Here is a 17,938-nt window from a genome sequence, read left to right as displayed (position 1 = left end):
TAGAATATCTGTGTTTGCTAAACCATTCCAGAAGTGGGGTAGGTTGTAACAACACTCTTTTTTTATTTAATTCTAACAGTGTGTAATTCATTTTAAACTGATTTGAGCTCAGTGATATCTGAATAATTCAAATTGTATCAGATGTGAATATCAATTTAAGAATTGAGACATGAAGGCATATTCTTTAAAAAAATAAAAAATAAAGGTTCCAAAAGGTTTACAGTGACGAAACCATTTAGTCAAAAACAGTTTCAGTGAACAGTGCTGCTTAAAATAAACATATACAGTTATTTTAGCGTAAAGAACATTTTAATAACCTAAAGAGCATTTTTTTTTTACCGTAAAGAACCCGAAAGCATTATCACCATCGATCCTAATAAAATAAACTTAATTTTTAAGAGTGTAGCGTAGAAATGCAGACATTGAAACAAAACAATTGTTCACCAATCTTGAATCTAGTGGTACAGGACAGAGATGCTATCACAATCATCAGCTCCACACAGTTTAGCCGCCTCCCTCCGTGTGAAGTGGGCCGGCCCTGTTTGAAACTCCTCTTACTTTGAAGCTGGCAAGTTGTTCAACTTTTTCCACGACCAGCACTTCAGTGGTACTTTCTTGATTAGGTTTATGCGCTCCGTTCTGTTGCGCGATGCCTTGGATCTGACCTGTGACACATTGACGCAGGATGGCTCCTTTTGGAAAAAACTTTCTGAAAGCGCGTTTGAAGAACAGGTATGATTCAAACCATCCATTTCCTTTGAGATTGCACCACATAGGCTACATTTGACTATAACATTGAAATATATTTATTAGTTTGAAACAACGTAAACGGTAGAAAGCTTGAGAAGCAATTAGCTAAATTTTTGTCCCTTTTTTCTCAGAAGCGTTCGCAAAGAAACTCGTACCTGTTAGTAGCCTAGTTATAATGGACTGTAAACTCTTCGTCACTGTAACAACACTTGCTCTGACTCAAGTGTTTCGCCGCATGGTCGCAGAGAGTCGAGTTACACTAATGCTGTTGTTCTGCTGGATCTGGTGTATGTCTGGATGCAGGTAGCTGGCGTTAAGTAACGCCAAATGTGTCATTTTTTTCCTCAATACTAAATCCTCCATGACGACGGATGCGTATTAGCGCGTGAGTGTTTGCTGAAACGAACTGGAAAGGTTTGATATTGTAGTGTTGAGTATTGCGGCAAGTATGTTTAACTTAATTATTTTTGTTGTGTCTAATTAGTCTATGTAATTATGACATCAACATCTTTTTGTTTAGAGAAAAGCTTTTAATTTTGGTGTGATTGTTTGAACAAGTGGAGTTTGACACAATAGGGAGTTTGACACAAAAATTAACCCCAGCAAAGGAGGTCAAAGAAAGGGGATGGGATGTTTTTAATGTATATGATCTTTTTCATTTCATGTATATAAGCATTTAAACAATATTTCAATAAACAAAAGTTAGAAGAGTGTGCTAAATGTGTACTCTCACGAACAAGCAGTAACCATAGCAGCCAAAATTACACAATGGGCTCTATGCACGGCGGTATTTCCGGTGAAGCATTAGGGATGCTCGATAACTTCCGCCGATCATAGAGTCCAATGCAATACCGAGAATTTATATTGAATTTTATACTCCATGGTTATACTAATGAAACGTTAGTCACAAAAACAGATAAAACAGACACCCCTCGTTGTGTTTATGCTTCTTTTAAAAATTATATTAAATAAACATAACTATATATAAAATTATATCTAAACGTATGTACGTTTCGTTTCAAAGACGGGAGGACAGTAAATATTGAAGACTCTGCCATAATCCCGTTTTCTCCGGTTTTCCTCCGCTTTAATCTACACAACCGGAAATGGACGAGCATCCTTACGTCAAATGCGGAACTTATGCGTGCATATAGCCCATTGCTGCCAGTATCGATCGGTACAGGATGACAAAATGTAGTCTTAGTATATTGTCATCATTTATAATGTCATTAGAGACATACAAATCATAAATATTATGACGAAAATAATTAGTTTTTGCTTAAAGGGATAGTTCACCCAAAAATGTTCTCATCATTTATTCACCCTCAAGTTGTTTCAAAACCTATGAGTTTCTTTCTTCTGATTAAAACAAAAGAAGATATTATGAAGAATGCTGGTAACCAGACATGTTGACGGACCCTTTTGACTTATGCTACATAGTATACCCTATATGTTTTTCTTATTCTGGAAGTCATTGGCTACCGTCAACTGTCTGGTTACCAACATTCTTTTGTTTTCAACAGAAAGGAACTCATACAGATTTTAAACAACGTGAGGGTGAGTAAATGATGGTGTCATTTTCATTTTTGTGTGAAAGATCTTCAGTAGTAGTTAGCTTATAGTTGAGGGGTGGCTAGAATCTAGTGGCGTCAAAAGATATTTTAGTTTGTGTGAGATGAACTTCAATTGAGCCCATAAATTACTGACATAAATTATTTTATAGGTGTTTGTACACTTTAAAGTTTCTCTCATTGACACCATTTTGCAGTTAATTTTAAGTGCCATAATTTACTTTTGATGTCTCAGTGTTTCCATATAGAATGGTTTATTATTCAATATTTTTAGTGCTTATTAAAGAGGTCTCTCTCTCTCTCTCTCTCTCTCTCTCTCTCTCTCTCTCTCTCTCTCTCTCTCTCTCTCTCTCTCTCTCAAATGGCTATGCAGCAGGGTTTATGTTATGTTTTGCCAGATTTTTCTCCATTTTTATTAATATATGTTCTGTGCAGGATTTTTTTTTTTCACAGCAATATTTTAGTTGTCCCAGTCTTTTTTAACAGTGTAAGCTTGAAACTCTCTGAACGGGCATTCTACTTGTATGCTTTTATTTAAAATCACCTTTAAAGCATAAGCCAGCTGTAATTATCTCAAATGTTCAGAGGGAAATCTAATCAAAGGAAATCTAACACTGTGTCAGCTTTATTTAATGTGGTCCATACAGAATGACATTCAAACAGTTGATTTATCCATGGTTAATTAATAGACATGCTTTGTTTCATGAAGGTATGCTCTTACAGCGACAGTTTAAATATGGAGGTGGTGATTACACTTAACTAAATTACCTCAGCTGCCATAATTGTGTGGTTATTTTAGTACGTAATGTCACTAGTTAATGCCTAAATAAGAACCTTCTAGAGCAGCATTGCGATTTTTAACCTGTACTTTGCTTTACTAGAGCTATTGAGACAAACTGCTCTACCTGAAATACAATTATGCATATGAGGTAAAGCGAACTTTCTGGAAAAGTGTTTATGTTTATATATATATTTAAATATATATATAAACTTGGCTCAGAGGTAAAAGTGAATTTTCACGGTATAATGTTAAGGAAGCATGCTATCACAGTAAAATAGAGGCAAGGATGGCTCCTTAACATTATACAGTGAAAATTTACTTTTACCTCTCTCCAGTTCACATGTGCCCTAAAATCTCTCTGCCCTCTCAGATAACACGTTAACAAATCATTTGACACAGACAGTATGATCTCACAGCTGCTTTTAACTTACATGATCATAAATGTTACAACTGCTGCATGGGGATTTATTATTTTATCAATATCTAAAACTTAGACTAAATGAATTAATATAAAGATAATTAATTGTGTTAATGAGATATATCATTGAATGACCCACATCTTTATTAAATTGAGGTTTAATTTCCCAAGAATAATTTTGTACTGCCTAATAAACCTTGATACATTGACTGTCAAGGAGATTATGTTCCTGAGCAGCCCATTCTCACCCCCAAGGCGTCACTTAACTGACGCCTTGGGAAGCATTTGGACATGCTTCAATATCTGACGCTTTAGGCGCCCTTTAGCGTCAGTTAGATGACGCCCTAGGATCGCGTGTACCCTACCCCCACCCCACACCTAAACCTAACCGCGTCCTCTAACTGACGCTTTCCTTTAGCGTCAGTTAGATGACGCCGTAGGATCGCGTCATGTAAGTGACACTAAAGGGCGCCTAAAACGTCAAATATTGAAGCATGGTCAAAGGTGACACCTTGGGGTGAGAATGCGTTGTCCTGAGACACTGTGTTGAGTCAGTAGAAAGATACAACATGTTCTCTGTAGTCCAATGATCCTATCTTGTGGTAACACATGTTTTTTCTTCTTCTTCTATGAGTTGAGAGGCAGAGTGTTCTGTTCTTTTCACCTTCAGTGGTTCTGACAGTGTTTCTGGTGTGAGTACAAAAGCTACATCAAATCTACATTTCAAAACCGGCTTTTATTTTATGCATTGTGATGTGGACTGACTTAACCTGATGTTCACTGATCCATATAGTTATGTTTCTATACAAAAGACAGTTTGTAAGTTTGTTGTACTGCTTCTTTGCAATCTCCATGAAATGGACATTTATAGTTTTCCATTATCTCACGATACATGAACTTGTTGGCAGGATGTATGTAACAGGATGCTGGTGGTCACCATTGATTTTCCCACAAGACAAACACAGGTGCTTCCATTCCCCCTCATTTGTTTCCTGTACTCATGTCAATTTTGGAAAAGACTAAATAAAGTAGACCATTTCATGAAAACAATATTGAATTCCCAGTGTAGACTATTCTGACATTTCTTTTTGTTCAGATTCAACAAGCTCTTTAAATGGATCGAAATTGTATAGCAAGCCAAGAGAGCATGCACATTGTTAACCAGCTGAGTGTAAATGCTTGTATTGTATTGTAGCATTTTGTCTATTTCAGTGTAATGTTTCTGACATGTGTGAACAAGCCACTGTATACTTTTACTTGCTTGTTATGTTAATGCTTGGGTTGCACACTTCTATTATGATGTAATGGGAATGATGTCATATGGAATTACCTGCACAGGTGCGAATGTGGGATTAACTTTTAGAATAGCATTGTATACAGTAAATTTAAATTAATGTCATACAACATTAAACTAATGGCAATCTTGCATTTAGTTTTGTATAATTTTTCCGTCTGTAAAAGCCTTTAACCCTATTCAATACACAATATATTTAAGCATTACATCAGTTTGTCTCTCTATATACAGTACAAGCAGTGTGTTAGGTGGTCTGCTATGTAAATAGCTCAACTATTTACTTTTTGTGTGGAGTAGCAACAGAGTTTTCTAAATATTAACTAACCACCTGCATTCTTGCATATGTTACATTCTTCTGAGGTCTTTCATTAAGAAAAAATATACTTTTTGCATTTGTCACCTTTTAAAAATGTAATCTGTCTGTCTCTCTGTCATTTATTTAGCTAATAAACACAGTATCTCTGTATTTAAAATTTGCTTTTAATAGCGTTTAATTAGCCTCTATAATATTCTCATCTGAGAGAGCTAATTAGTCATACCTGATGTTATGACCTGAACAGAATAAAAAATCATGAAACAACCATTTCAGATAATTGAGGGTATGATACATTTGTCATGAAGCCTTTTTCTCATCTTAATAATGTCAGCCATTTAGTGTGTGTCATTAACATCTGAGTTATGGATGTGAATCTGTGCCAAGTACAGTTATGACTCTTGAATCATAGATATTTGTGAGCTTTATGTATTTCACCCCATTTGAGTGTAATAATGAAACAAGCCACTCAAGTCTGTCCATGTGATTTACCGCGGGTGCTTTTAGGCATGAATGTCTAAAATCCCATTTTACTGTGATGGAATCAGCATAACACAATTTAACTCACTAATGCTAAATTATAGTATTGCTTTTATGTTTAAGTTAGACAGAGATAGACTGTTCCAGAGCTTAGGGTCGACATCAGAGAAAAACTTGTGTTCAATAAATGCATTATTATTATTATTAAATATAATAATAATGTATAATTGGTCCACCTAGTCCATATAATGACTGTTAAAGGAGTAGTTCACTTTAAAAAAAAAACTTTTGCTGATAATTTATTCACCCTCATGCCATCCAAGATATCCATGTCATTCTTTCTTCAGTCAAAAATAAATTAAGTTTTTTGATGAAAACATTCCATCGCTCATTTAAAAAAAAAAAGTTAAAGTTTTACAAGCTCAAATGGTCGCCTTGCTCTGTTCTGTGATGCGCGTTCGTGACTCTTCTGTTCGAACTCGTTTATCAAAATGAACGAATGGTTTTTTTTTCGTATCATTTGGTTCATTCAACGAATGAAATGAACGAATTGACTTGGAAAAAGATTTGTTCATTTTGATGAACGAGTATGAACAGGAGAGTCACACAGAACAGAGCAAGGCGACCATTTGAGCTTATAAAACTTAAACTTTGTTGTTGTTGTTTTTTTTTTAAATGAGCGATCGTTTCGCTTGATAAGACCCTTATTCATCGTCTGGAATCGTTTAAAGCCCTTTGAACAGTTTGCAGTTTGCACTGAAACTGTCTTTTGGACCTTGAACCGTTCGGTTACCAGTAAATTGCATTATATGGAGAAAAATCCTGAAATGTTTTAATCAAAAACCTTAATTTCTTTTCGACTGAAGAAAGAAAGAAATGGACATCTTGGATGACATGGGGGTGAGTAAATTATCAGCAAAAGTATTTTTATAAAAGTGAACTACTCCTTTAACCATATTGGTAATATTCAATTATTTGTCTTTTATTATATAAAATGACCATAGTAGCCATAAAAGATGTTAACACTTGCGATTGTGTTTTTTTATAATACACACTTTTTATATCTCTTTACCAGGTCTAAGGTTGTAGAGGAGACACCAGGGAAGGAAATCCAGGTGCGTGTGTGTCACGAAGAAAAAGTAGTCTGTGGTGTGACCAAGCACACAACCTGTGCAGATGTAGTTAAGGCTTTATTGGAGGACCACAAGACCATACCAGAGAGTAAGAGGCTCTTAGATGGGGAACCTAAAGACTTCTGCATCCTGGAACGGTGGAAGGGTTTTGAGAGAGCACTGCCACCTCTTACTCGGATCCTTCGGCTATGGAATGCTTGGGGCGATGAGAGACCTTTCATAGAGTTTGTCCTCATGAAGACCAGTGACTTTGTGCCATCATCCAAGGGAGCAAAGAGGGCCTCAAAGTCTCGGGGAGGGAGGTCCAAGAGATGGGACCAAGGACCTGCACAGTACGCCAAGACGGTGTCTACGGACAAGCAGAAGCGCATGGTGAAGAAGGCCTTCCGTAAATTAGAGAAGATCCAGAAAGGAGAGACATCCGAGGGCTCAGAAGAGATCAATAAGCTTGTATGGTTGATCATCTCCCAGGATCAGACCATCCGGCAGCAGATTCACCAGATGCGTGAGCTAGACTTGGAGATTGAACGTGCAGAGGAACAACAGAGTAACAGCCCCACGCATCGCTCCAGCATCACCGAGAGCGATGACGGCCAATCGCTGTCCATGTCCCAATTTGACATCCAGCTTCAGGAGTACCTGTACACCAGTGATGGAATCGAGCAACTAGAACTACATGTCAGCAGGCACCAAGAACTCATTGACCAGCTCTCTCAAGATATTGACTTAGAGCTGAGGAACTGGACTTCAGATTTGGAGGATTTAAAAGGAGCAGCAGCTGCTTGTCCAGAACTAGAGCTGGAACCCAACCTCTCATTGTCCTCCTCAGATCTCGTAGAGCTGGAAAGCTTACGCAAAGAATTAGAGGCAAGCATGAGAGCTGGGCTTACCCTCCATGTCCAAATGCAGGATATCGAGAAGGAACTGCAGCGGAACAAAACAGACCTGCAGTCCCAGAACCAGGAATACCAGCATTTAGTTGCCCAACTCAGTGTGCTTGAGCTGGAGGCCTGTCTGGACCAGCCTAGCCCTGTTTCTCTGAAGAGCCAGATCAGGGCCACTGTCTCTCAGCAGACAGTAGGCAAGGTAAGACAGACATGCTCCCCTACAGATGCAATAGACACCGACTCCGACACTGGAATAAGCTCTACTCACAGTCAGGACTCACTGTCGCCCTGTGTGGACAGGTCGCCGCCTCTGGACACTGATGTTTGAAGCTGAGGATTAATTGTCTTCTTAATACATACTTGTGCTCAATGACTTCAACAACGAAACAGACAGCTTAAAGGGATATTTCACCAAAAAAAAATACAATTCTGTCATCATCAAAAATATATATTTTGATGGATGCACATTGACATTTCTCAAAATATCTTCTTTTGTGTTCCACAGTAGTGAGCATATCTTATAATTTTGGGAAAATATGAGTAAATGATGTGCGATCCCTTCAACATTTGCTGTGCTGTTATAGTTATATGTAGATAGATGTGAATACATTTTTAGTCATCTCATGTTTTTTCTCGCTATTAGAATTCATGTGCGCTTAAAGCCCGCATTAAAAATATAGAAGAACTTTCTCAAACTGAAAAATAAAAAATCCCTATTCTGTTTATATTTTAAATCCTGCTGATATTTATTTACCCAATATTTTCCACAATATTAATATTTATAGTATATACTGTATATATATAGTAGGCTACATATACATTTTAAAAGAAAAAACTATAATATTAAATGCATTAAAATTTTTTAATTGTAAATAGCAATGGCAATATAAATTAAATGTTTATAGCTATAGGAAAGAGATCCTCCGATGAAAGAACATACTCTTGTTTTATATTAAAACAAGCTTTTTGTTGATGAGCTTTACTTTTTAACCTATTTCTTTAAGCAGGTGACTGCACAGATTGCAAAATATAGAGATAAAAGTTATCACATATGCCTATAATTTATTTGTTTTTCTCTATCAAAATAAATCGATCAATATTCAAATTCATTTGAAACTTTGAGTCTTTTAAGCATAGACATTTCCTTCAGTGCTTTTGCAATGTTAAATGTGTTATCAACTAGTCACAATACACTAACTCATGTTCCCATCACAGCTAAAGTGGGTTGAAACAGCACTCATAGAAAGAATCCATTCTGACACTAATACAAACACAAGGAATATTTGAATTCTAATGGGAAACCCGATTTACATATTTTCAGTCAGTGCCAGTAAAAAGACATTTGAGCCCTTTTGCGTCAAATAATTGCCTCATTCTTTCTTTAAAACCCGCAAACAGCAGAGATTTAGCAGTACTATTAGACTGCGGTCTCATTTCTTTATTGAATTAATGCAAGGTCTTTAACGCCAAGTTCCTGAAGGGTAACAACGTGTTACGCTGCTGTCATTCAGCGTGACTCATAACAAATGGGATTTTAAAGAAAGCTCCATTTTGTAATGCAAAACAAATGGGTTTTAAACAGTTGCATTATGCAGCAGGCCTTGGTATTCAAGGGGTGTTAATGAAGACTTGCTTCATTGGATCCTTCTGAGTGCCTGCTTCGCACTGAGATAATAACCAAATTCCCCCTCATTGGCTCTGATCCCACACAGCCCCCTATGTAGGGTGTTGCCAATACAAAGTCCTAAGGCACTTTAATGTCTTCACTGCCAGTGTCGTGACTTGTTTACCTCCACTGTCAGTTCAGGAGGAACCAGAGGGCTGCCAGGACTTTGTCGCAGCCTTAATTTCCTGTGCGAAAATGGTAATTACTGACTTTTATCTCTCGCTACTGCTGTGGTAGTTCCAGCGCTAACAATTATACCAGCCAATTCTTGAAAACAGTCCTTTTAGATTGTGTCAGGGCATCTTCCCCATGTTAAACCTTTAATTATGAGGACTGTGACATCCTCACAGGCTTTTTGGCTGAAAATATAAGTGGCATAAGAGAAGAGAGATAGACCAAGGCCATCATGTTACAAAACACTAGATCAAGGAACCTACTCAACTTTATAAACGCACAATGTGGTTTCTGATTCAACAAGTGATTGGATCATCTTAAGACAAAATAGTCCTGCCGCCTGCATGCTGCAATCTTCAAAAACAACACTTGCATTATCTTGTCAGTTTGCCTTGACATTTCCTGAATGGTTGGGGTTTTTTTTCCACTTAAGTCAGTGATATGTATGATAATGTTTCCCTCATAGTTTTAAACTTGTACCAAAGAACAAATAAACTTATTTTAGGAACTCTTTTGGTCTGAGTCACTGTATTTTTTTTAATTTATTTATTTTGCCATTGTTCAGAAAAACTGTGTGGGCGCTGGTGTATGTTAACAGGATTATGGAAACCACAGAACTGCCTTCTTGACAGCAAAACGGTGTTCTTTTATTTTTAATCTCTTAATTACATGTTGAAAGCTGTAATATCTTGTATGAAAGGGTAACATTTTAAGTGCATAAGAGCATGTTGTACACAAACCCCTCCGTATGTGAATGACTAGCAAATTTTATTTGTTATCTAAGTTAAAACAACTGAAATGCAGAAAATATCAAATAAAAACAAGCACTTTTTTTATTTGGCATTCTGAAGTTAACTTCACACTTGAAAATTCTGTCAGTATTTACTCACCCTCATGTTGTTCCAAACCTGTAAGATCTTCGTTCATCTTTCGGAACACAAATTAAGATATTTTTGACGAAATCTGAGAGCTGGATCACTCCTGCATACTAGTCCATAGGCTTCTTGATGTATTGAAACTAGCCGGCCTCGAAAAGTTATTAAAGACATCGTTAAAATAGTCCAAGTGACTACAGTGGCTCAATCTTAAGTTTATCAAACGACGAGAACACTTTTTGTGCGCAAAAAACAACAAAAATAACGACTTTATTTCAACTATTCATTTACTTCTCTCTCTGCCTCGAGTCAGGTTATTAGTTCAATAGCGTAAGCTTCTGTTATTGTACGTCACACGCATCACACACATGACCAGCGTCGACCAATAGTGAGCCTACGTGTGATGTAGCTCTACGCTATCACACTACGTTAACTGTTAAGTGAATAGTTGAAATAAAGTCGTTATTTTTGTTTGTTTTTGCGCACGAAACGTATTCTCGTCGCTTGATTGAGCCACTGAAGTCACTTGGATTATTTTAACGATGTCTTTAATAACTTTTTCGAGGCCGGCAAGTTTCAATTCCTCAAGAAGCCTATGGACTAGTATGGAGGAGTGATCCAGCTCTCAGATTTCATCGAAAATATCTACATTTATGTTCCGAAGATGAACGAAGGACTTACGGGGTTGGAACAACATGAGGGTGAGTAAATACTGACAGAATTTTCATTTTTGGGTGAACTAACCCTTTAACATTATCCAAACATGTTTTATGGAGTTTTTCAGCCTTGTGGCAAGAACGGTGTATGTTCAAAGCATTCAGGCGAAACTGTGTGCACTTGCCGAATCGTGTCGGGGAACAGGTTGATCTTTTTTTTAAATCTCATAAAAATAACTGCAACTGAAAAGAGCTTGCTATTTCTTTGCCTCACATAGACTCGGCATGTCTGAACCTCTCCCACAGTCAAAGGTAATAAGTGGATAAAGGCAGTTCAAAAGGGTGATGCCATCTGACCAAACAGTTTAAATTAAAACAAAATTAGTTAAATAATCACCCAAGGCAATAATTCATGAGAAACATTTTGCGGTCTTGATTCAATTTTGTTAGGTATATAATTAAGACAAATAAAGTTTATTGTCAACTCTCAATATTTTAGTTATTAATTTAAAAGACACTCATTTCATGTGTTTATGTATTTAGAATTATTTATAATTTTCCTACTACACAATCATAGATTTTCATACTAGAGATTCATAGCTGTTTGGACAAAAGGCTTCAATGCAACAAGTCATCTGCCTTTTTTGTCCATGTTTCCAGAAGTGAAAGTCTGTAACTATTAAGTTAATTTTATCAAATTTCCAGTCTCATGGCAATTTGTAACGTTTGGGAAATCGGTATGATCATGTGATCTGCTTACGCCCCAGTGGCGGTTAAGTTTAGGGGTGGGGTTAGGAGAGGATATTCATGCTTACTTTTATTTCTAATACTTTTTACATTTTTGTTTGATTCATATCGTATTAATTCATATGATATCGCTACCACGTTAAATAGTTAAATTTTCCCATGTGGTTGGGTTGGACTTTCAGGAGCATATTGCTGGCTTTAGACCAAATAGACATGGACTGAAAGCCACAAAACTCCAATTCAAGCTGTTGAAAGGTGAGAAGATTAATATATAAAATGCAGTGATTTTACTTGAACACAAAGCCAAGCCTTCAGGGTTGTCATTGGCAATCAATCTTGCTTCCCCCAAACATAGAGGCACAGCAATATTTGTATTGCACTGCTGTAAATGAATTTGTATGGAGGCTCTGGTTTGAAACAATTGGCAAACACACAAACACATAGACCTCTCTTGGGTGGTCTTTTGTCTCCAGAGATCATTCCCAGAAGGTGATGGTGGGTCTGAAACACCTTTACTCTGCGTCTATATTTTTCTCTGTGTTGCCAGGTTCAGACGTTAATGTAGTCTTATTACGGCTGTTGTTTCTCAGAGCATTTGCTTTGCCACAGGTGTTCGCTAAGACTCATCAGCCAACCTCTTATTACAGCACCACAGAGAGAGAGTGAGAGAGAAAGAGAGAGGCAAGGGGGTTGCATGTTGAGATACAAAAGAGGAAGGAAATAGATTAGGACATTTACTAGGACATTAGAAACAAGTGCCTCTTGACAGGCAGCTAGCTTCGTTCAGAACAATGCTTGTTAACCGGAAGAATTAATGCAGTTTTTGGATTGTTGCCATGAGTTTTTTTAATGCCAATCTAGCAAGAAAGATATATTCTTTCTATGTTGGTTTATAAGAAGGATTTGATGTATTTACACTGGTTTGCATGAAGCCGAGACGTTTTCCTGTTCCTTCTCCTTTCCACCAGCCCTCATAACCCTGGTGTGTCTCACTGATTAGCTATAAACATTGCTTATGCCACCTCACCCTCTGTGCTTGAGTCTTCCTCAAAGCCTGATCCTTGTCTACCAATCTCTTCCTCTGAGACCCTCTCTGCGCACATACACTCTGATTGCCTACAGCACAGAGAGTTTATCCATTACAGCTAATCAGCTTAAAGCCATGACCCCATCTTGTTTCCGCTGATTCGTATGGGCGGAGGAGACATTGATGGTGCTCATCTGCAATTGAAAATTATGATGAACTGATATATATATTTTTTTTAAATAAAATCAACGCTTCTTATGAATATTATTTGTTTGAGTGAATGGATATATTAACTTTACTTCAGATTCCAGTTATATTCAAAGCTAAATATTCTCATATTGGTTTGTTTTTAAGTCCCATTGGAATCAAGGCAGGTTATTCCACCTCGATAGCAAATTTCAAATTATCCTCATTGATGAATGCATCTTCAAGATGAGCATTTCTTCATTTGCTTTTAATCTTTTGATTCACCTGAGATCAAAACACGATGGGCTATGCCGCTGAGTGAACGCACAAACACAGATGCTGCAGGTATATTCAGAAGTGTCTGGGATGAAGACTTTGAACTGATATGTTCACTCTCAGCACTTGTAGGGTTTGAAGTACCAATTACGGAGAACCCATCCTGGCCTGGTTGAGATCTTGCACGACATGCCTTTGATCACATGGATGCCCCGTCTCGCTTTTTCTTGCTCTGACTACCTAGAATGTGCCGGGCATAACACTAGTATTGATTAACTTCATCCTCAGTCCTCTCCTCTCTTGTTGTATGATTTAGTGAAATTGATGTTCATTTATTAAAAGCATGTCAAGTTCTCATCCAACAAACCAAAACCCACACTTTAAAAATCACTATGGCAGCTAATAGTATACAACGTATACAAATAGTATACAAGTATACTTTGATAGTATACAACGGTATACACCATGCAAATGTACTTTGCAGGCTTAGTGGTTCCATGGTTCCATGGACAATACTAAAACTAGCATCCTACTAACCCTGTGATATATTAACCCTATGTGAAAACAATGCGTATACATCCATGTCACCCACGTCAATATAACACGCTTCGGTTATGGGTAGGTTTAGGTCTGGGGTAAGGTTAGGTTTAGACCACTAGGAGGCGCCTTCTGGTCCTTATCTGGCGTCTCATATTGACGCTGAAGGGTGCGTTGGATGTATACGCATTGTCAAAAGCGTCAATATATGACGCCTTGGGATGAGAACGGGCTGAATTACAGCATAGCCTAGTTTTAACAGTAAATGGGCACTAATGGCGCTTTCCCACTACACAGTACCAGCTCGACTCGGCTCGCCTTTGTTTGGTTTTCCACAGTGTAAAAGTTGTACCTGTTCCTGCTTTAGGATACTTTTTTTGTAACACCTCCGGCGAGGTTCTGAGCGAGCTAAGGCGATACTAAAATGCCGACTGCTGATTGGTCAGAAAGAATCGCCACCATAGAGCTGGTAAGTCCCGCCCACCCATAAAACTCCGAGTGGACCTCTAGATTGAAAAAGCGTCAATGCAAGTGAATGAGAGAAAATAATTATTTTCTGATCCCGTTTGAATTGTGCCATGAATGTAACATATGTTGTCTGTGAATTTTTTATATAATTTCTCATGTAACGAGTTTGACAGTATATTGTATATACTGGCTTCGTGGCTTTGTGGACAACTACAATAAAGCATTTTGGATTTGAATCTCTGAGAGCTTTGAGAGATCAAAATGATTTGACGTTGTTAACTGGCGCAATACTATTGAGCTCAAATCCAAGTCAGAACCAAACTAGCGTTTCTTTGGCTAGCAGTTGTGGAATAGACATAACGAGAAAGACTACATGTCGCATATGTGACGTCGCCGCATAACACATTTTCCCTCCACAAATCACGGTTTTCACCACGCTCAACTAGTTTGTCCTCTCCCTGGAAGAAGGCGGTGAAGTGCACCAAAGACACAGGCATGTTTAGCGGGATCCGTGTGCTAGTGGGGGTGACGTATATCAAACACGTCGAAAGAGTTGTAGTCCACAAAGCGCTCTCACACAAAGTCTAACCATATGAAAATTCCACCCGCTAAATTGTAGCACTCTTTACACGAAACATTATATAAAAAATTTACAGACAACATATGTTACATTCATTGCAAAATTCAAACGGGATTAGAAAATAATCATTTTCTCTCATTCACTTGCATTGACGATTTTTCAACCTAGAGGTCCAGCGGGGTTCGCTGAAGGGGCGGGACTTACCAGCTCTATTCACTGCGTCATCATTACATGCGCCAGATGGAGTATCCAGAATAACCCCGCTATTTTTAAATAGTTTGGCCAGAGATAGTTACTAAACTAACTACTATTATTATGGCAACTCGGAAAAATACGCAGTGGTGCAGACTTTCCTTTGTTTGGTTGCCGAAGAAAGGATCCAGTGAGAGCTTGATAGGGCAGCAAGGAATGAAAGGCATCGCTATGACGACTGGGTACTATATGTGGTGGTACTGTCTGCAATGGAAAACGGAACGAAAAGCGAGCCGAGTCGAGTCGAGCTGGTACCGGTAATGTAAAAGTGCCATAAGTTACAACTTTCTACAAAATATGTTTGCGTTGCACCATTAAACTTAGTTGAAACGTAACTCTGTATAAACTAAATATTTACAGAAACCTCCAGTCAGGAGTGACATTGGAATAAAATAATTTTTCAGAAATCATGTTGAAAACGACTGTAAAACCCAAGTAACTCAAACCATTTGAGGAAACTGATTCCCTTAAACCATTTTAAAGTTTTAAAAAATTCTAACATTTTCAGAACATTAAACCTTACCAGATCACCACCAGTATTAATACCACACCAGTGTTTGTATTAATATTGAAAAAAACATAAAATAACACTAATTTTAACATTTTTCCTCTTTTGGAAGCGAAGCATGCTTGGAACTAGAAACCTGCTGTAACTCATTTATGTTTGAGTTCTGCTTAATATAATTAGTTATTGAATTCACTAACTGTTTTGAAACACAATGAACTTACCTGTATTTTACTAATATTTGAGTAAAAAAAAACGTAAATTTCACTAAGTAAATTTAACTGTTGTGCTGCTTAATATTTTTGTGGATGCTGCGATAGCTTTTTTTAGGATTCAGAAAATAAAAGTGCTATTTAAGAGTTTGCACTGGGTTAAACAAATCAGTTCCCTACGAGGTCTGTAAAGTATGGAGCCCTTCATACAGTATCTCGGAGATACACTGATAATAGACTGACGTTTGTGGGTCTCTTTCCTCTTGCTTTTGTACACTCTATGGGAGTGGTTTCCTCTGGAGTAAATGGTCAACATTTCCTGTTTGAAGTCCAGAGTGAGGGCTTAGAGAAACATTTCACTGTTCAACCAACAACAGAACTGCACAGTTAAAAGTAAAATAATTCGAGATTTTATTACAATTTCTTGCAGGTGTAAAATAGAAATCTATGCGCATGTATCTATAAGTGCTCTGGGTTTGGGCCCAATTTCGAGCTCGGAGCCCTCTACTCGGACAGCACGCCAAATATGCATATTTTATATCTGATTATGCAAAAGGGAAATTGTGAATACAGAATGCAGTTCTTGAGGTATAATGCATTACTTTAGGGAGCACATGAGTCTTTATTTTAAGGGTCACTCCTCCTCTGGAAAGATGAATGTGTATTTAAAATGGGTAATTTATATAGAAGAAATGTGAAATTATTTTTTAATTTGGAGCTTTCTAGGCTGAGAAAAGCCTGAAAATGTATTTTTGGCTTATGTGGATGAAAGACAACAACTCCCAGAATGCTTCGCTGCTCTAGGAGGCCACGCCTACCGATAACTGCGCAGTAGGTAAACAACAGTGAAGGCTACTAGTGAGTCTCCGTGATGAGTTGGTCTGCCCAAAAATGTGTCTCGAGATTCGAGATTGCCCAAAATGTCCGAGATTCGGCTTTTGCGTTCTACAGTCGCCATTACTGTGGTGAGCAGGACGAGTGAGGGCCGCGGGAGAACGACTCGAGGCCGGTGGCGTGATTAACTTACCAATTACCTACACCTATGACACGCAAGTTACCGGTCTCGTACTGTATCTCTCACTGAGGAGCAGGAATTTTCTTAGCAATGTTAAAACGCACATACACCAATCACATTTTTAGCGTTCATGAAAACACTACATTCAGATTCACCAATTGGAATGAATTTGGTTAGATTAGTTAGATGCACATGTAAAAAATGCATGGCGACTGCAGAAAGCAAAATCCCGGACATCGACAGCCGGACATGTCTGGGAAAATGAGGACGGTAACCCCTAAAGTTACTACTCAGATTTCTCCACAGAACAAGAGCCTGCTAGCTTAGCTTCCAAAAAAGATGGCTGACACTATGTGTGATCCCAATCCTCCATAATGCATCCGTCTGCGTATTCAGTACCTTATTTTCAAAAAGTTTCTGCCGGTGAAATCAAACGCACTGGCGCTGATCTGTAATAGGTATGATAGGTGCATTAGGTCCAACCCCCTATGGGTGGGTTTGAAAGGGTGGGATCTAGTGCTTGTAGTCTTTACAGAAATTTTACAGAAGTCTTTAAATACAGTGCAAACTTTTCTGTTTTCTTTTATAAAAAAAAGAAAAAGTGTCCCAGTAGTGAATGGCTGCTATTGCGCTCAATAAAAGGCCAGAAATCTAGGCGGTAAAAAAAACATAAATCATCATTTGTCTCCGTGTGATTTTATCTTCGGATATTACAGTCATTTTCACTTTTTACAAAACACCAAAGTAGATAGTAGACACTACATATATTTTATTTTTCCAAATTCGGAATCATAGATTCATTTAATACGCATCTCTAACTGGCACAGTATAGAAATGTTCCTAGAGGCGACTGGATCAAAATTCCCTTTAATCAATTGTACTGCACTATCAAGGAAATGAAACAAAGTCGAATGACAATGTTCATGGACCATTTCCTTGGTTATTGTGAGCAGGTTACAGGAGTTAGACAGTCTCCAGAGAGAAGACAAGGCAGGCTCTGGAGCCCTGGCCCAGATTCCCCCTGTAAAAAAGTGAATTGATGTAACCCTGAGGGACTGTAAAGATAGGATATCACTAGGAATGGAATGTGTATTGTAAGTACACTTGCCGAAGTGAAACACAACAAACTTGTAGA

General features: G+C 37.8%; 2 protein-coding genes across 3 annotated transcripts in view; one reads left to right on the top strand and one right to left on the bottom strand.

Annotated features, from left to right (window-relative positions):
* nts (neurotensin) overlaps window positions 1-17,938 on the bottom strand; it is a 39,438-nt gene that overhangs the window by 4,666 nt on the left and 16,834 nt on the right. The gene's annotated exons all lie outside the window — the stretch shown is intronic.
* rassf9 (Ras association domain family member 9) lies at window positions 572-9,980 on the top strand. The gene is made up of 2 exons (XM_039650437.2): window positions 572-732; window positions 6,683-9,980. Exons 1-2 carry the CDS (start codon window positions 686-688, stop codon window positions 7,953-7,955), a joined length of 1,320 nt encoding a protein of 439 aa, XP_039506371.2. The 5' UTR covers window positions 572-685; the 3' UTR covers window positions 7,956-9,980.

The sequence above is a fragment of the Pimephales promelas genome, chromosome 10, assembly GCF_988280905.1.
Source record: "Pimephales promelas chromosome 10, fPimPro1.hap1.1, whole genome shotgun sequence".
Lineage (NCBI taxonomy): Eukaryota > Metazoa > Chordata > Actinopteri > Cypriniformes > Leuciscidae > Pimephales > Pimephales promelas.
Note: the sequence above shows the minus strand (reverse complement) of the source record. Positions and strands in the feature narration are given on the sequence as shown.

Bases quoted from the DNA above. Each gene is read 5' to 3' on its own strand.
- rassf9 (XM_039650437.2), top strand. From the start codon at position 686: ATGGCTCCTTTTGGAAAAAACTTTCTGAAAGCGCGTTTGAAGAACAG. The intron at 733-6,682 runs GTATGATTCAAA...TCTCTTTACCAG, and splicing joins AAAGCGCGTTTGAAGAACAG to GTCTAAGGTTGTAGAGGAGA.